The sequence below is a fragment of the Semicossyphus pulcher genome, unplaced genomic scaffold, assembly GCF_022749685.1.
Source record: "Semicossyphus pulcher isolate SPU_LCO1_2020_fin unplaced genomic scaffold, fSemPul1.0.p SCAF_13, whole genome shotgun sequence".
NCBI classification, from domain to species: Eukaryota; Metazoa; Chordata; class Actinopteri; order Labriformes; family Labridae; genus Semicossyphus; species Semicossyphus pulcher.
In genome coordinates, this window is record NW_027211637.1 from 17,592,107 (window position 1) to 17,612,087 (window position 19,981).

General features: G+C 40.4%; 2 protein-coding genes across 2 annotated transcripts; both read left to right on the forward strand.

Moving 5' to 3' along the window:
* Positions 1 to 1,017: 1,017 nt before the first annotated feature.
* On the forward strand, positions 1,018 to 9,410 carry lad1 (ladinin). The gene is made up of 14 exons (XM_069660791.1): positions 1,018 to 1,088; positions 1,743 to 1,925; positions 2,418 to 2,724; positions 4,951 to 5,024; positions 5,750 to 5,921; positions 6,195 to 6,287; positions 6,555 to 6,598; positions 6,681 to 6,723; positions 7,019 to 7,062; positions 7,172 to 7,238; positions 7,322 to 7,456; positions 7,925 to 8,014; positions 8,650 to 8,775; positions 8,914 to 9,410. Exons 1-13 carry the CDS (start codon positions 1,051 to 1,053, stop codon positions 8,746 to 8,748), a joined length of 1,389 nt encoding a protein of 462 aa, XP_069516892.1. The 5' UTR covers positions 1,018 to 1,050; the 3' UTR covers positions 8,749 to 8,775; positions 8,914 to 9,410.
* A 5,774-nt stretch (positions 9,411 to 15,184) lies between these two features.
* tnnt2a (troponin T type 2a (cardiac)) lies at positions 15,185 to 19,357 on the forward strand. Its single transcript, XM_069659746.1, has 10 exons — positions 15,185 to 15,210; positions 15,474 to 15,498; positions 16,943 to 17,006; positions 17,387 to 17,503; positions 17,605 to 17,682; positions 17,793 to 17,903; positions 17,999 to 18,108; positions 18,225 to 18,315; positions 18,400 to 18,440; positions 19,211 to 19,357. The coding sequence occupies exons 3-10, from the start codon at positions 16,950 to 16,952 to the stop codon at positions 19,242 to 19,244; spliced, it is 639 nt and encodes a 212-aa protein (XP_069515847.1). The 5' UTR covers positions 15,185 to 15,210; positions 15,474 to 15,498; positions 16,943 to 16,949; the 3' UTR covers positions 19,245 to 19,357.
* Positions 19,358 to 19,981: the final 624 nt, after the last annotated feature.

Genomic DNA, 19,981 nt, shown 5'->3' on the forward strand with positions numbered 1-19,981 from the left:
CTCTCAAAAGTGCCACAGTCATAGCACTTTAATCATTATTGCCTTATCAAGGTTGATGCAAAGAGCCTGCAGTAGTCTTGTGTCATCAAATACAGTTTCCCGTCATGTCAGAGGAGCACATGTGAAACCTGCAGCGGCTTAGACACACAAGATTCAGAGACATGCAAACTAGAATCAAAGATAGCAGCTAAATGGTTTAAACTAGGCCAGCCTTTTTAACCTGAGCAGGGTCATATTAGCCCAAACACACTAAATGAAGGACTTGAATGAGTATCAAGTGCTATATGTTATATACAGTTCTAAAAGTGGCTCACCCTATAGTGGCCCCACGGTCTAGACAGAATATAGCATTAGGTACAGGTGTAGTATAAAGCCAGGTGAGGTGGAGGGTGTGTTGGACTGAGCCTGAGTGTGGGTCAGAGTCCGACACACAAGGCTCCAAAGGAAGGTGTGGCTTCACACAGGAGAGCAAACAGTCTGACTCAAAATTATAAGAGATTCACTAACTACTAAGTGTAAGAAATGGAGAAAATAATAGTTTAATTTTCGTATTCCTTTACTTCTGGACCATCAGAATCACTTAACATCCTTTTAAAACGTACTTTCACTCTTTTGTGAAATACATTTCTATTTTTAAGTCTATTGTTTCTGTATATCCTGTCAGTTAGTTTTATTTTACATTAACATGAATTGTACTTGGTTGTTTATTTGTTATAGGCTAACTGCGTGTTAGCTTAAAAATGTGCTTATTTAGCTAACATTAGCTGCATGCAATGTCCACAAAAGAGTTAGACTAGCGTCACAGTTATCATAACTTCATAAGTGCTACATTGCCACCATAAATGGAGTCTCTCTCTCTCTCTTTCCCTCTCTCTCTCTTTGTACCACAGGTGGATAGCTTACCTCTGTGGTCACGTGACGCCTCAGCGAGCTGCACCGGGGTAAAGGTGGACCGCTTTGACTGCCGCACTCAAAGTCCCAGTCAGTCGACTGTTCTCTCTATTTGAGCGAAGTGCACCTGGAAACTATATATTTTATATTTCGTCCAACATGTCCATCAGTCGGAAGAACTGGTCGGCTCTGTCCAGGTAAGATCATATTTTGAGTTTTTTTAAAGGGAGTATGATACAGGTGTGAGTTTGGGAGCAACGATTGCAGCTGCTGCGTTTTGACAGCAGATGTTATTAAACATAAAAGTAGCTCTATGCTTCACCTTCATATTTTGAGAATAAATACGTTTGTAATATTCATCAAGGGACTTTATAACATCTTTAGTCAAAAACTGTAGGGGTCTAGTAGTGCACATACAGTAGTTAAATAAAACAATGTGCTATTTTCAGTCGCTTTTGCTGTCTTATTGTTATAACAGGCATTTTTACCTGTTCTCTGATATTATAAAAACATAACTAAAGTCAAAGTTGGCTTTATTTTCAAGAGCAAGAGAGAGTTAAAGTCAAGAGATGACTGAATGGTGCATATAAATTTCCCCAGATAAGCAAACAAGTGTGCCTCTATATTCAATAAAAGTTGAAGAACAAGTAAAGCAGGTTCTTTGTAACTGTTAGCCTATAATAATCCTTTCCAAGAACAAAACCAAGCAGTTAGCTGGATTCATTTCTGTATATTTCATCAAAGTTTAGTTTTAATGTTGAGTCAGCTTTCTGTTTCTTCGTTTCAGTCTGGTCTCATCTCTGCTTCTGTTTCGTTTTTATTTCCTGTGTATGTTATGACTCTGTCCTCAGCCTTGCGCGCCAATGGACGATGGAGGACGAGGAAGAGGTGGAAAGAGAGAAGAGAAGGAGGGTGAAGAGCTCGAGCGGCACAGACCCCGATGATGACCCCAACCAAGCACCCAGAGACACACCCCCAAGTGAAAGCACCTCTGGGACAGGCTCCGCAAACGACATGTCCCAGGGGCTCAACAGGTTATTCTCTCCATTTCCTAAGGCAGAATTTGTTGATTTGAACTTGCCGAAGCTTGATTTATAGACTGTCTGAACACAGTCCTGTTGCTGCAGGTGTTTCTCTGCTCTTCTCATTTGTTGTTTCTCACATATAAGAGGGCCGAAGGGATGCTAGTTTGTGTGAATCAATCTTCTTCGATGGTACGCCGTCTTAGTGGATTGATTTCAGTTGCAAAAAGAGGGAGATGATTCTTACACTTTTGCCTCAAGGGAGTGTGTTATTTGTACACTTTTCAAAAACATGAAGAAACTTGATACCATGCGTGGAAAGTTTGAAAGGCTGTCAAAAACACCATCAGTTGATAACCCGGAGCAGAAGCATTTATCAAAGAGAGAGAGGAACTGTAGAGCCTTTCATTAGAGAAACCTGATCAGACAAACAACTGACAGACTAAACTCAAGACTATTAATCATACATCAGCCCTCAAGTGTCAATATCCAATTTATTTTCAGTGTGGAGCAGATGCAGCTGGACTTCGTGGAGGTGCTGCGTGTCCGTGATGAAAAGCGGAGGATGAGGCACGTAGAGACGCTGAGACGACAGAAGGAGGTGGGGGAGGATGAAGCAGAGGCCAGCAGAGAAGGAGGAGCAGGTGGAGGGGCCAGGGTGGAGCTACTGGGGGACTTGGACGAGGACGAGGGCAGTGTGATGCCCCCTGTGAAAGCCACATCGCCACCACAACCACTCCCAAAAACAGCCTCTTACAGTCCCACAAATAAAAGCAGCAGCAGTACCAGCGCTAACATCACAAACAGACAAGTAAGATTTGAGTCCCTTGTTTCCATTTAGCAGAGTGAAAGAAATAATTGTCTTAAAATTGTTTTCATTTGACTATTAAACCTACTAGAGTTGTTGCATGACAAGACAAGAGGCTACAGACTAAGAGACTACAGTCATGCTAGCAGCTATGTTAGGCTGAGCTTAATCACAGTTCACATTGAGCTAGATGCTATTTTTCTCAGACTGCCCAGACAACGTCCAACTCACCTCAACATGCTAAAGTTGGCAGTTGCTGGTTGCAGTCTTTAGAATGTTCCGAAAACCAACTGGCAGCTGCACGCTGCCCAGACATGAGCTGTGTCCCAATCAGGGGCTGCAGCCTTCGAAGGCCGTATTTGAAGACCGACAGAAGCGCATTGAAGGCTGTCCCAATTCAAAGGCTCCTTCAGATGCGGCACACAAATGCGTCCTCCGTTCACCGGGTTGCAAAGGATCCATCAGGTGCATCATTCGCAGCCCAACATATGCGGAGATGCATTGCGCGCCAATTCAAACAAAATGGCGGACTCTTACACGGCCAAGGAATACAAGTTTAAATGTAAAGGTTTTGGTTTCAACCCAATCCAACAGCCAGCGTTACACAGGTTTTAGAAAACAAAAGGGCCCTTGAAACAAATTATCTTTAAAATAATAGATGAACTTACTCAACATAATTTATGCTAGCTACCTGTTAGTTATGCTAGCTACCTGTTGCTAGGTGACAGGAGCGGTGTTTGGTGATGCAAGGGTAGACCAGATCGTCTCATTTCCGTTCGGCTTTAACCGTCTACACAGGCTATGAATGGTGCATCCTCTGTCGACCACCTCCTTCAAAGGCTGCAGCCCATGGATTGGGACACAGCTATTAACTGAAAGAACGGACTTTTGTTACCTACTTTTTCTTATTTAAGTGTTTGCTTTATTTTATAAAGACAATTGTTGGGAAAGGCGCACGTAGGTCCGACTTTTTTTGACTCCACCAAACCCGACTTGACATGTCAAACTGTCGGCGCACACTGACCTGACAGTTGGTGTTGGTTGGAGTTGGTCGGTGTTTGTCTGGACAGTGTGCAGCCCTCTTAACACACTTACACTAACACTAAAGGAAACGTTTGTAATTTTCTCAAACTCAAATTAGCAGTCTAGCATGCTCTAGCATTTGTTAATAAGCACCAAAACATGAAGTACAACATAGACGAGTGGGTAGTGTCAGAAGAGATTTTGATCTTGTCCTGAAGACAGAGCAAGATGAAAAGTCATCTTGAAGTCAGCCTGAAGAGATTAGGATACATTTTCTGGGAACCCTGAAAGGCTTGGACAAAATGTTATGCTAATCGAAGCATATATTTTATGGCATAAGAAAAAACTTTTACCTGCTCGTGGTGTTGAAGTAAGATTTAGAAAATCACCTAATTTAATACTAGACCAAAGTCTTGGATTCTCTGACCACCACTCTGACATTTCCATCACAAGGACGATACAGCTAGCATAGCTTAAATGAAGAACGAGGTATGAGCTAACTTTACTGACAGACAAATCCTTTAACTAGACAGGTCAACAAACTCTAAACACACTCACATCCAAACTATAAATGCCGTCCTTCGTCCTGACACAGTGGTAGCCCACTGTGCCAACCTGCAGTGTGGTTAATCACAGTTAACTGTTGCCCCACACGTAGGGTGAGACCTGTTAATCATTTCCTAGATTCTACAACAACAACTTTTCTTTTTCTTCCCTCGGGGAAGATATTAATATTACATGTTATGTGAAGGTGGACGGACTCATTGTGCATTACTGACCATGTTTAGGTGACCAAAGACATCATTATGCTCACACATGCACATGCTTTCCATACATATTTTATATCTATAAAAACGAAATTTGAATGTCAATTGTCTATATAAGCATTCACATATTAATAGTAGGATTTGAGGAAAATGCAGCAAATGCTGTATCGATCAATTCCTGTCTTATCACTGGACTCTTCCGTTGAATCAAGTGATCATGCAAATCATCTATAAAGTTCCGATAAGCTGTACCTAAGGTCATAATTTGAACTTTATCTTTTATAACACTCGCAGGCAGCTTTTATTCCGTGGATCTGCAAATAAGGCAATAACTGTTCAGTGTTATGTAACGCAAGGTGTGTCTCAGATGCTGTGTGAAAGCCTGTATGCTGCTCTGTGCTCATGTTTATTCTCTCTCTCTTGTTTGTTTCTTTGTTAGCACGAAAATGGGGAGTCGTCGGGCAAAGCCCCTGATCCAAAGCCATCGTCCAACCCGACACGCAAGTTTGTCAGGTTAATGAAAACCAAATTGTGTTTATTGTTCTTTACGTAGGTTTGTCTTTAGGGTGGATCAAATACAGATCAAACATTTTATTAAGACAAGACTGAGGTTATTGATTCCACACAGGGAAACGACAGCACAGCAGAGGAGAGGAACAATTTAGTTGAAAGTTAAATAGCAACTTTCCCCAATAAAATTGATAATAATTGTGTAGTTTATTGATTAAATAATCGACCACATGAAGAGAGCCACATACTTATAAACCAGTCTGTAATAGACACATTTATTTAGCTGTAAAGTACATTTTTAAACCTGACTTATACCTTAATATTAACACAGGATACAGCGTTAGATAAGATGTGATGTAAACAGACGTCTATCTCATCAAGATTAGCTGGCACGATAGCTGGGAAAATATTGTGTATAAAGTTTGGATGATAAGACATGGAGGCATAAAGTCTGCCACCTCTGTTTTATTTATGTTTTTGGATACATAGATGTTAAAGTGTATGATGTTTCCAGTTACGTGGTTTTGACATGGTAGAAAGTCTTTCAGCTGTTTAGTAACGTTATTAGCTTATTAGAAAGTAATATTCCAAAAGGAGACTTGTGAGTAGCGTGCAGTTATAGCTCTACTGCTAGTATCTTTACTGTGAGTTTGTCTTGGATCACTGCTTTCTTTCTCACACACATCTTAAACTAACCTTTTAATTCACTTGCGTCTCTGGTGTTGCAGCTCCGTCTCCATCTCCCTCGACAAAAGCCCCTCAGCCAGCGGATGCACATCTCCCATGAGCCCTCGCTCTCCGACGGCCTCCATGTCACCTGGAGAACACTGGCCGTCCCCTTGCCAGAGTCCCTCCCCGAGAGGAGCTCAGAGCCCTGTTCACAACGGACACACACAGGAGGTATTTCAACAAACGCACTGCCAGGTGACATCATTTGCAACACAAGTTTCTGTGCTTCTGCTTGTCACGTGGAGCTTGGCTGCAAAGTGCTGGCACAGCTGCTCATTCAATCCTAAAAAGCAACAGCACCCTCTAGTGTTACAGGAGTGAAAACAGCAAACTATTATTGGCTGCACATTATTCCTGCAGTCTGCACAAGGTACAAGTCTTGAAAGAGATGCTCGATCTGCCTGATCAGTGCCGTAAGTTTAACATTATTTCACTTTACCTCAGACCAGTGTGAACGGCTCTTCCCCCAGCGGCAACTTTGAACAGACTGCCAAACCTGCGTTCGTCAGACAGAGCTCCAGGACTTTATCTTTCAGGGTAAACACAATGCCAACATTAATTTTGCCTATTTGACTGTTAAAGCATGCTTTAATCTCACATCAGCTGTTAGACTATCAGCGCAGGGTTATTTGCTTGTGCCACTCAGGCTTCGGGCTCATGCTAATAGCTGAAGCAATATTTACCAGCTTTTACTGCTGACTGGATGCTTTGTTAACACCCTGAACACATCACAAGTGACAGAGTGCTGGTCATATTTGGATGACTGTATAACCTCTGGTAACACATACGTTCGGTTTTCCTCAGATGATGAGGAAGAAGGAAGAGGAGAGTGCGCCGCTGCAGAGGAGGTAAGGAAGCATTTTTGTCTTCGCTTTCAGTTTCTTCGTATTTGTCTACCTCGGTTTAATTGCTGCTTTTATTCTGTTGTAGTGAGAGTGTGAGGATGGCCTCCAAGAAGTTTGAATCCAACGCAGTAAGATAACAATTTACTTTCATCCTGTGTAAAATATTATTAATATTGATAATACTGTTATCAGGGATTTACAATATCCAATTTCTTAGTGAGATTGTAATTATAAATTCACTCTGCACATTGGACGAGAGGGCATTTTTTCCCATGTCGGCTTAGCGATAACACCAGAGATAGCGACTTGAGTCAGTGGATCAAAATGTAATTGAAACTAAAATGTAATTTTTTTTGGTTTAAGTTTTACATAGTTGATTCACAGTGTGTGTCATGCTAATTTTCCTTTGTTTGTTTTAACCAGGACCAAAATGAAGATGAAGACAAAGCATCATCTTTCCAGAGAAAGTAAGTTTAGATAGCAACAGGTTTTTTGTACCTCTTATAAAGGTTTTAAATGAAGTGTACTCAGCTGGACCTGTGCTTATATGTGCATTATATTTTTTGTTTTGTCCAGCTCTAGGCAGAGGATTTCATCCAGGTCCATCCAGGAGAAGATGGAGAGATTGGCCCAGGCTGCACAGGTCAGAATCTCAAGGAAGACAAACATAATAAAACAGCTGAGTGCTGATGTTTTTTTTCTTGACCCTGCTTTCTACGTGTGTAGAAGTCTGACGCGATGCGGTCTCCGGACGTGACCCAGAGGACCCTGTTCCTGCTGGAAGAGGTGTCCAGGAAGAGAGGCCTCTTTGAGAAGGAGCAGCAGGCGGCGTGCCCCAGCAGCCCGGGAGTTTCCCGACAGGTCTGTTCATTTTTCCTCAATGTTCTTCTTTATGTTATGTTGGATGCTCCAAGATCCAGGCTCAAAACTAGAGGAGACAGAGCCTTTGTGGTGGCTGCTCCGAACCTGTGGAACAGTCTACCTGTCAATATCAGAACCGCCCGGACCCTTGAAAGCTTTAAATCCTTGCTTAAGACCCACCTCTTTGCATTAGCTTTTAATTCCAGCAACCTTATGCAACCATATTTTATTGTGTTTTTATTGTTCTATTTACTTATATTGGTTCTTTTAAACGATATTGTGTTTTATGCCTGCCATCTACAGCACTTTGGTCAACCGTGGTTGTTTTAAATGTGCTATATAAATAAGCTTTGACTTGACTTCTGTGTCAAATGCACATTTTCGATGCACATATGCTATTAATATAAGCACCAATATTAGAATTGTGTAAAGGTCTTATATATACCTATCTCTGTCATTGCTTATCAGGAATTTAGGAGCTTCACATCAGGAATGTCAGACCGCATCAACCGCTGGCTCAACAAGACCAACCAAACCGGGTCTTCAAACAGTCCGACTGTAAGGCTGTTTGCATTGTTTCAGAGTTTTACTAGTGCAGCATCTGGCTGCTAGAGGGCAGCAGTACTCTTTCATCTGTACTGTATGTGTCTTAGAGTCCTGGGCAGGAAATATACTCCTTCTGCTTACCTGGGAAATGTTTTTGAGGTTAGGGTTACGTTTTTTGAAAGGAATGTAAACATCTTCTAAGTTGCTTTTAAAATTTATTTTAGGGAGGAAAGGTTTGACGTACTTATTGTTTTTAAAAATAGGTTTTCATAGTTCCAGCAACTTTGACTATTTAGGCTTTAAATTAATTAGAAACATCAGTATGTTTGTTCTTAAAGTAGTCATTCTATCCCTTTATAGAGGGGATTTTTAAACCTGTGGTTATAAGAGACTTTACTTAGTAGATAAGTGGTTGTCTTAACTTATCGTAATGTTTTATTCTGAAGTTAAAAAATGTGTCTATGACATACCTTAGTCTAACAGTAAGGTATGCATGGCTACAGGGACACTGACATCTGCGTGAGCATAAATACATTCTTGGAATTGCATCTAACATATATTGTGCATATATGTGTCTCTTTTTTGCCGGTGGAATTAGGGTTAATTGCGTTGTAGAAATAAGCTGTAACTTTATTTTGTATTTACAGGACCTGAGACATGTGGACATCACCAGCAAGAGGAGCCTGTTTGAGAGCAGAGAGGAGGACAGCATCCCCAAAACCAGCCCTGGAAAAATCTACAAGTGATGGAAGCCCATTTATGATGCCTGACAGGTAAGATAAGTGTCCCTTAGTGCACGTAGTAACATACTAAAACATTAAATTGCCAGTTTAATTCTACAGACAAAGGTTGAACAATAGCTTTGTATTCATCATCAGTGATTTCCTGCCTTTTTGTGCCTTCATTTACAGGATTTAGAAGATGGAGGAGATGAACTGGAAGCTCAGTGGATGCCATGACTGATTCTTTTTTTTTTTTCAAGCTTTTTATGTTATTTCTTCACTGCCGAAGCACCCAGGAGGAGGATTTGCAAAAAACAGTGTACTGAAAAGGAGGATATTGCTTTTAAATTTAGGAGGCTTCAATCACACACCTTTGCATTACTTCTTCAAGTATCAATATGTCTTATTTAAACATCAAAACACTGTTTAATTTGTTTGGAAAAGAGTAAAGAGGAGAAAGTGATAGAAAAGAAGAGGGCAGAGATATATTTGCTTTAAAACTTCTTGCCTTAACTTTATGTAATGTTTAAAGCACTTTAAACAGGTGAAGGTCTTCAGGCTAGTGAAACCTTTTTATTAATTACACTTGTGGGAATTCTGGCGTTGTGATTGTATTTTTTTTTCTAATCTGCTAAAATTTGTTTTGTTCTTCCATAGTGGGCAAAATGCCGCCTGTCTAAAGAATAAAATGTTTTATTACCATGAATTTGTGTCATACACTTCTTTTAACGGCTCACTTACTAGAACACGGAAAAAGCGTCTAGTCTGTAACGCACCTTTGCTCTTTAGTGTCACTCACCTCGGTGCGGTGAGGATGCAGATAATAGGTGAATGTCTGTGTTCTGTCAGTGGCAGGTTGCTATACAAGGGTGAATGTATGTGTGTGTGAATGATTGTCTGCGAGCAAGTGTGACTTTATCTGGCACTGCAATTACACTCGTGCACACACCAGCCTTTTTAGGGAATGGTGATAACGGTGAGTACATGCTATCTAAAAAGTTATTAATAACACAACAAGGGCTGCTAAAGCCTCTTCCCCACAATGCAGTCTGTTCCTTTACCCTCTGAGACCCCAGGTTTGTGTTAGTGAAAGCAAGGACCTCACCTCTGCTGGACAGTCTCTCCATCAGCTCTCCGACCTCATAGCTAAATCAGGTAAGTGGCACTGATTCTAATGTGTGTGCATTTAGGCTTTAAAGTGCTTGTTTGGAAGCTGAAATGATGTTAAAAGTTGTTGAATTTATCGTCTATGTTTAAGATTCTCTGTCGCACACCTGAACGCTCCCTGCCATGTCTGACAACGAGGAAGTGGTGGAGGAGTATGAAGAGTAGGTTCCATCTTACATACGTAGTAATATTTCAAAAGTCTCTGTCAGGACATACTGAACATTCACCCTGTTTGTTTCTTTACATGTGATGTCTTGAAAATTGAATGATGGTTTTGCCTTTGTGTAAGAAGAATAACCTTCATGCATGTTTGCATTTCACAGGGAGGTGGAAGGTAAGAGCTCTCCCGTCATGACTCACATATACTGTGCACTGCTGAGAGATGTGATCTGCTGTTACAACTAAACCAATGCATGCTTTGACAGATGTTATCTCTGACTAATCTGGTGAGCTTGAAACAGTATACCAACTAGTATACACACAATATTACATGGGTTTTAAAGGAATGCTTGTTGAATATAGATTATATATATATGAGGAATGTGCACTACTACAAGAAAAATCTACAGGATGTAAAGTTATTTGTTCAGGTTATGCTTGTTTCCTCTTCCTGTCCGTGCTTGTAATTACTTTATATCTTTGATTGTGTGACTCCATTTGTCATTTCCTTCTTTTGTGCATTTTCCTGGCTGTGATTCAGAAGAGGAGGCCGCTGAAGGTATGTGAACTTCTACTGATATTTAAAGGTTTAAAGGGTATTATGCTGTTTCACATTTTAAGACATGTATATAACGTTACAATGTTGGATGTTCATACTAAACGTGGATGAAGTTATCCCCAGTCTGCAGGCTGCTGTGAACGCCAGGTTTCACACAGTTTTTTCTACACGCTGCACTTTGTGATGTCACAAAGTGCAGCCTCAGTAGGTTTTGAAGAGCTGGCCAATCAGAAGAAAGCGGGCTTGTAGGGGCGGGGTTTCTTAAAGGGACAGAGTTGACTGAGCCGTTTCAGGCAGAGGCTGTATGAGGGCCTGCGCAGAGCGCCAGCGTAGTGTGAGAAAAATTATGAATTTTTTAATGCTAAGCTACTCCACAGGTATCACAGAGTGAAATATGAAGCTTGAAATTAGCATAATACCCCCCCTTTAAATGGAAGGTCTGTGTCAGCAATCAATGATTTTGGTCATGTTTCATTATAGCACATTAAATGCATTTTACCAGAGCAACAGGTGGAGTGATTGTTGTACGTGACACTTCGTGTGCCTGTGGTTGGAAAAAGGAAACTGTGAGTGACATTCATGAAGGATGAATCAGTCGTCACTTTCTTTCTTTCCTTCTCCGCATGAATGTTGCTGGCTGCTTCGCTGGCTTGCTTTGCTAACCCCGCTCTGTGCTTTTGCTCAGCAGGGGAGCAGGGGGTAGAGGAGGAGGTGCAGGAGGTGGAGGAGCAGCAGGCGGAGGAGGAGGAGGAGGAGGAGGAGGAGGAGGAGGGGGCAGAGGAAGGTACTGCTTGTGCTTTGGCCTAAAAGCGTCTTTCTTTCTTTTGAGATACTCCACGGACGGTAAATCAGGCTGCTTTTGTGGACACGGTGCCAGTACTCGGAGGGTTTTTGTTCTGTAACAACTTGACCTTTGAACAGGGACATACCAAACTTTTGATGAGGGAGCTCACTGTTCACATGCACAGTAACTGGGCTTAAACATCATGATACAAAATATATTAAAATTTTTAAGATATATTAGTTTTAGTTAGTGTTATTTATATATACAGTATTTAATGTTATTGAAAAATAATAAAGTCAACATTTACATTTAACATTTAGCAAGCAATTTCAACAAGACTTATTTGTATTGACAGTTAAAACATTGCTACTAAGAAATTAAATATAAATAAATCCTTTAATAACTCAATAAAAGAATAAATAAAAGCATAAAAATGCATATACTTATATATGTATACTTTTTTATTTAATAATAGATTTATACTTTTTAATAAGCTGCAAAGTGAAGTAACCTACTTAAAGCTCCTGTGAGGAACTATTGGTTTGTGTTGATGTTGGCGCCCCCTGTGGACAAAGCCGTACCTCTTATCTCTTTGCTGATTTTGTCCTTCACATGCTTAACACAAGAATCTCATCCTGCTTTCTTTAACAGTCATATGTGTCACTCACTTTAAAGTTTTGGAAAATGTAAACAAAGGCAGCGTGCAGTTAATCGCTTCGTCTGCCAGCAGTTTCAGGCCTTAAAAATAACTATATAGAAATAATCAATCTTGTCGCTGATGGTCTGGTTTGCTTTTGTAGCTCAGAGTAATCACAATTAATTTCAGACTCTTTCATAACCAGCAAAAAACATAAATCTGTAGATCTATGAACATTGAAAAACAAAAATGTACGCATGTAAATGTAAGGAAATAAGGTCATGATTTGTTTATTAGAGAAATGTCTTTATATATTTAACTTTATATTTGGGTATCTTTCTATTTTTGCATTTTGTATTTATGTATTTAATTGTGTAGACTATTTAAAAACGCATTCAGCCGAAACACACATGGCCTGAGTCCACAAAGTTGGTCTTTACTTTCGTCAGTAATCAAACATTTATTTGGGACTTTGCTCTCTTTTCTAAAGTTCCCAAATAATGACTGATCTGCTCATTAACTTGTGCATGCAATTTTGGGTATAAACAAAGGCTTCATGACATGTGTTGACGGGTCTCAAGTCAAAGGTTGGAATGTTTGTTATCACATCTTTCCAGCAAACGCACCCTCCACTTCACGAGCTCTTGAGTGCCTTCTGCTTTAAATACCAGAGAGGGGTAGCTCATTCTGAACAGATCCCTCGTTATCTCTCCGCAAGGCTTTCCATGCAGTCTGAACACACTGTGGTCTATTCTGCTCTGGAACAAAGGGTCAGACCAACCAGCCGGACTCACTCAGCGTGGAGTCATGTCCGAGAAGTGCAAACAAGCTCCGGCTTAGCAGGAATGAGGGGAAAAGAGAAAACAATACTTAATAAGATCCAGCAGCTCTCTTATCTTGTTCCCGTCACCATGAACTTACAAAATGAATAATGACTGACAAAGACGAGTGATCCTTGACAATGACAGTGAGTCAATATCACACCCTGTGAGTGTCTAGATTTGTCACTGATATGTCATTACATCTCTTTCTGCCAGAAGACGTGCAGGAAGAGGACAAACCTGCTGCAGAGGAGGAGGCCAATAAAGAACAAGGTGAGGAGTTTTAACCTGGAAAATGTTGTACAGTTACATGTAAGTGCAGACATCCAGACAGGTTTGTTGCTTTTGTTACCAAGTAGGACATCTTCCAAGTTATGGTGATTAATTCTTTCCGTCTGTAACAACCAGTCAGAGGCTGACGGGAAACTGCAGTGCTATCTCACTAACATGTCACTTTGGTATGTGACGGTCTGGAGAGTCTTCTTGATAAGTTATTTTCTTCTCTGTCATACGATTAGTCACTGCAGACACAACAACTGAGAATAATCCCAGGCCACCCTGTCCCTCCCAGCCCTGAGGCTCTCACTTGTTATTTAGAATTAGGTTTTAGCTGTAAGATTAATCAGCAATATTTAGGCGTTTCTCCATGCTATTGGCAATTACATGAAACACGAGGATTATTAGTCAGATTTAGTCAACTTCGCCCTTTTAATCAGTCAACACCCAGGAGACTCCTTTAAGCTGTCAACTGACACTGGACAGGTGACTTGTACACCTGCCAAAAAGGTCTTTGAATGCACCATTTGTCTTTGCAGTTTGGTTTGACATCTGAGGAGTTTTTTGACGTATGGTGTGCAGTGTGTGTGTAGGGTGATCGGTCCACCACTTCAGTCCAGAGTGAAATATCTCACTAACTATTCGATGGTTTGTTATAAAATCCTTTAACTTTCCTTCCAGCCCTACCAGCAGTTTAATGTTTTTACTTATCAAGTAAATTATCTTTATGTCTACTGGAAGAAAAGGCACAAAACTTGGATTCCCAGTTGATATAGGCCAGGAGCCATTCCCAGCCCTCAGGATGTTTTTTGCTACCTTTGTTTATGTTTACCCTTTTCCTTGGGCCATCACAAGATGATAATGACCACTCCCAACTCAGGGCCGTTTGGTCTCAGGTGCCTTTGGCTACATGATGTCCGAGCACACATGAAGGTACTGCAATAGCATAACTAGTCTTACAGGTATGAAATTTGGCAGGGAGTATCCTGAAACGTATGGGAATAAGATTTAAGGGGCTTGCTGCCATTGTGATTTGAGAAATTACCCCCGACATTTTCAAAAAGACAAAAAAACAACTGTCTGATTGTCAAATTCTCATCAAAAATTGTCATTTTTCAGGCCATATTGTTAAAATTCACTGTCTCAAATGTATGTTAAAAAACTGCCCACGTTTATAAGCTTCAATTTGAGCCCAAGATGACCTTTCTGTCTTCAAAATTACCCTTGCTGTGACCAAAATGCTTCACTGTACCTCAAATCAGAAAAAGAACATTCACTTACCAACCAGATGACTGAAAGCATGTCTCTTGTATCAAGCAACATTTTCATCTGTACTGCTGCTGCTGCTATCTGAAGTCAAGAACGAAAAACATAAAACACTGAATACTATAGTAGTGTCAACATTTCAATTAGTCCAACAATCCACATTGTTTTATCACCAGCCAAACATCAGCCTCAGCTATGCTTTGTTTTTAGCGCTAATTAGCAATTGCTAGCATGCTAACACACAAAACTAAGATGCTAACATCGTCATTCTGAGCATATTAGCGTTGCAGACGTTAGCATGAAGCTCAAAGCATCCCTCTGATTATAGCGCACAGCCGTAAGCGTGGCTGTAGTCTAGTCTTGTTTTAATAAAAATGTAGGAATGCTCCCTCCATTAGCTAAAACACTAGTTAAAGCTGTCGCAGCTTTTGTTTCACATTTTTGGTGAAGTGTTATTCAGAGGTCATGGATGCCATACCTTCTTTGGTGTGAAACTGCTTATTATGGAGCCTCGTCTCCGAGTCATCCGCCTCCACCTCTCCAGAGTGCTATTTATGAAATGTCACACGTGCAACACGTCACTTTCGACACACACCAACGCAGATAAGCAAACAGTTCCTGACTTTCAATGTTGTATTTTGATCTCCTTGTCTTTTAATCTACTCTAATATAGGATTTAGTCCATCAGCACTCCTGACACACTACTATTTACTGGCCCCTGATGCACACTAATTTGACACACTGTCATAAACACACACACCTCTCACGTCTCTTATTTGTGTTTCAGATGGAGAAGGGGAAGCAGAGGAGGGAGAAGGTAACACTGTTTATCTAAATGTTGGCACGCCCACGCTTCTGTTTTACTTGGATGTATTTGTCCTTAACCTTAATCATACCTGACTTATCCTCAGATTAACTTTCTGCTGTATTGAATATCCTTCTGTTATGAGCTCACACACAGGCTCTATTGTTATTAACTGCTGGCATTACCTGGTAGGATTATAAAAAGTTTTTTTGGTAAGATAGTGTGTGGTCTGGGATAGTGTCTCCTTTTTATATGTTTATTTTCTTTGTTAACAGAGGAGGAGTCCAAACCCAAATTCAAGTGAGCACACATACACACACACACAGGGGGTTTATTCTTCTACACAACTGTTGTGGACACCAAATATTTGTCTTACAGCTATTCTACTCCCTACATGCAAAAACTTTAAATACATTTTCTGGCATTTTCAATATTGTATCTGTCCTGTAATCTAGCACAAAGACCTGAATCAGAAGGAAACAGCTAGCCTGGCTCCGTCCAAGAGAAACAAAAGAACCTCTACTGATTAGAACACTTAATCTTGTTTGTTCAATCTGCACAAAGAAACTGTGGCCTTCCAAACAGTCTGGTGCATAAATTGTTTTTTAAAACTTTGCTTCTGGATTTTGTTAACTTTGGACAGAGCTGGGGAACTTCTTAGCCCTGTTTGGGGCCGTTAAGGTACTTTTTAGAACCTGACTGACGCCATGCGTGTCAAAAGGCATAACTCAGTAAAATCTCAAAACACAAACATGATACATCAGCCAGCAATACACATATATTCAGACTATATTGGACATGACTTACATGAGCAAATCAGTTTGTCGCAGGTCCATCCACGCATATATCTGCTTAGAAATCACAGGAAAACAAATGATCTTTGTTATTTCAGTAATTGCATTAAATCATCACTTTTTGTCTTCAGCATCAAAGCACCCAATGATAGTAGTCTGCTCATAGCTAATTGTAATATACTTTAATAGTTCTAATTTGCCAAAATATAAACCAATATAAGCTGAAAAACAGGGCTGAAGTTGTAGCTAGTCATTAGCATTACTTACCAAGTTCACAGCATGCTTCTGGTTTACGTCCTCCAAAGCATTATTGGAAGTATTACAGTAGTTCCCAACTTTAGAGCACCAAAATGACAAAGACTAATAGGAGTGATAAAATGCAAAACAATTGTCATCACGTTGCTCAGAGTGTCTCGAACTGAACCCTAAGCCCTAAAACAAAACCTCACTCCCGCTCAAAATTCTTATGCCTTAGCATAAATGCAGGCCTAACCCCCATGTGACTATAACCTAAGCTGTATGCCCCACATATTGCTATAAAATCAGTTTAGCGGTCATCAATGTTTAGAAATGCCATAAAATACAGTGGAGAAAACAGAATATGAATTCCTTAAGACTTTAAATCTAAATAAGTAAGACTTACACTTGCTGATTTGCAAAACACTGACTTATTTCTGTGTCTGTCTACATGTAATGGTAAGTTAAAGTTCATTCTGTAACACTGTTGAATGAAACATAACCGATATAAAAAGCAATGTATGCAACAACACAACATCAATATAAGGAGGCTGCTTCAAAGCATAAGCGACAGGCACAGACATGAATACACTGAAGGGAAATATTATCCTCATTTGACGCCAAAGTGACTCGTGTTTCTTTTCTGTTTTTATTTTTCGACCTCACTTCACCCTGTAACGCTCTCATTAATTTTTCCGGTTTTAAATCTGCAGGCCATTTATGATGCCCAACCTCATTCCTCCCAAGATCCCAGATGGAGAGAAGGTGGATTTTGATGTGAGTGACAGACTAGGAATCAGTACAGTAAATACTTAAGCAACATCACATCAGAGGGAGAGATGGTGTACTGAATATCATCACGGCTGTGCGGCCCTGTGTACAGCATGTCTACATTGATCAAGCTGGTACCTCTGAATCACACAGCAGGCTCTTACTTCACTGGTTGATAATTTAAAACATACAGATAAATGTACATGATAAAAAACAGCTGTGGTAACCTGTAGTACACTCAACACCCACATTGTTTTTACTCTGTATTAATATTTTGAAACCATTACCAGTTATTGATATCATGTCTTTCTGTAATGTGGAAATCATTGACACATTGCTCCATACCAATAAGTCAAAGAGGCTCTGAACTCCTGTTTCCTGTGTAGGATATACATCGTAAAAGGATGGAGAAGGACCTGATGGAGCTTCAGACTTTGATCGAGGTTCACTTTGAGAGCAGGAAGAAGGAAGAAGATGAGCTCGTTAATCTCAAAGAGCGTATTGTAAGTGCCTTAGAATACAGCCAATGAAATCTAAATGATTCACAATCATATCGGTAAGATTTGCTTTAAGATCTGTTAAGATGTGATGATTTGTCGTGCAGGACAAGCGTCGGTCTGAGCGAGCAGAGCAGCATCGAATCCGCAGTGAGAGAGAGAAGGAGCGACAGAAGCGTCTTGAGGTATAGTCATACTCACGCTGCTGTAATCCAGTTTATATGTCTTGCATCTACTACCATACCTTCTACTACATTATCCTCAGTCCTCTTTCCCTCTATGTCCATGTTTTTAGGATGAGAGAGCTCGTAAAGAGGAGGAGGAGGCCAAGAAGAGAGCAGAGGATGACGCTAAGAAGAAGAAAACCCTCACCAGCCTTCACTTTGGAGGCTACATGCAGAAGTTGGTGAGCACGTGGATAATTTATAGTGGGGAGGTTTTCATGTGCACAAAAGGGCAAGGATGTAGAAAAGCGCAATGTTTGATTTCATTTTACCACAGACGGAAAAGCGGAGTGGTAAGAGGCAGACTGAGAGAGAGAAGAAGAAGAAGATCCTGAGTGAAAGACGCAAATCTCTGGACATTGAGAACTTGAGCCAGGACAGACTCAAGTAAGTAGAGAAGTATTGTGTCATTTTACCCAAATATGGATTAAAAATTAGGCAATGAAATGTATCATAAATACAAAAACAGCCACACTCCCATTTTCTGGATCTGTGTCTAACAGGGATAAAGCTAAAGAGCTGTGGGAGTGGATATACCAGCTGGAGGCAGAAAAGTTTGAACTGCAGGACCAGTTCGGCAGACAGAAATATGAGGTTTGTTTGCAGCAGTAAACAACAGTATACAACAGGTTCTAATAGATCTTTTAGAATAACATTTTTATCTTTACTTTATTCCAGATTAACATCCTGAGGAACCGTGTCAGCGATCATCAGAAAACGTGAGAAATTAGCTCAAAATCTTATTTTTACTCTGTCAGATTCCTCACACATTTCATACAGATGCAACACCCTGATGGATGCCTGCTCGGGTTCTAGAGCAAATTAAGTCAAGCTAATAGACTCTAAACATAAAACAAGAGAGAGAGGAGACAGATTTAAGAGACAGGGGTTGTAAAGGGAAAAGCAATAGGCCCAATAATAGAGCCCTGAGGGACTCCTCAAGCAAGAGGCTCAGTGGAGAATGCAGAGTCACCATGACTAAGAATAAGTCTTCTGTCATACAACTAAGACTTGAACCACTCCAAAGTAGTAACCTGAGGCAAACACAATATTCCAGGCAAAAAAATTAGCACAGAAATAATCTATTAGCTATTTTTTATAATTCAGGGTTTTGGAACTCTGGGGTCCTAAGATCATACTGCATTATGACTTGAGAAACCTAAAAGAGCTATTAATAAAGAATATATTAACTAGACTAATATTCTGGTAACAGTCCAGCACTTATGTTTAAAAGCTCTCAAGCCCCCGAAGGCTCACTGAAAGAATCGGCTGAATGTGGCAGGGGGTCAGGTCACACCACTCACAGACTCCTTGAATGTTTTGTGCTGACGGCCTTCCTTTTTTTTTTTTTTTTTTTTTTTTTTAATGGATGACAGAGGAATCTGCAACCTCATAATGTTAGCTTACTGCACATTCTTCAGCTTTTTGCAGACAAACAAGTTGCGCTGGTGACTTTTACCTCATGTGACTCTTCCTTTTTTTTTAACAGATCCAAGAGGACCAAGAGAGGTTTAAGGAAATAGACGCCGACATCTTAAACGAGCAGTGTATCCGTCAGCCCGGTCCTGCAGCTTCCGACGCAAACCAAACCTTTCCTGCCACACCCCAGTCACACCTAATACTAATACCGTGCGAATCCAACCCTGTTGTTTAGCTCAGTCTCACTTCTTTAGAGTTTCCTGTGTTTAAGGGTGTAAATAAAACGATCTTTGTTCAATCAATGACCTTTGGATGTGTGTTCATGAGTGCATTTAATGGCACTCACTACACAGAGAGTAAAATGACTCTGCAGTAAATTCAAGACATGAATGCAGGAAGCCTGAAGCAAAGACAGGAAGAGACATTTTCCTACTCATAGACAGGCTCCAACATGATGCTACTCGAGCCAACGCCTAGACCTCCACCCAACACACACACATACACACAAAACTGAAAGACAGTTTATCATTTTCATAAGAATGTAATCCAGGTTGGAAAATCCTCTTTAAAAAAAAGTGGCTCCAACCTGACTGGCTTTCAATTTTATTTCCGCGTCCAAACAGCTCATCTTAAAGAAAAAAATACACACAACACTTCTCATGATCTTGATCAGACATGCAGACGCAAAAATAGAGACCAATTATTTCATTGATGTGGATCTGATGTAGGCCGAAGTGTACTGGAAAACTTACAACTTGTATCTAATCCAGCATTCCATTCAGTGATAGTATTATTGATAAATTTGAAGCCAGATTTTACCAAAGTCATCTCAATAATTAAA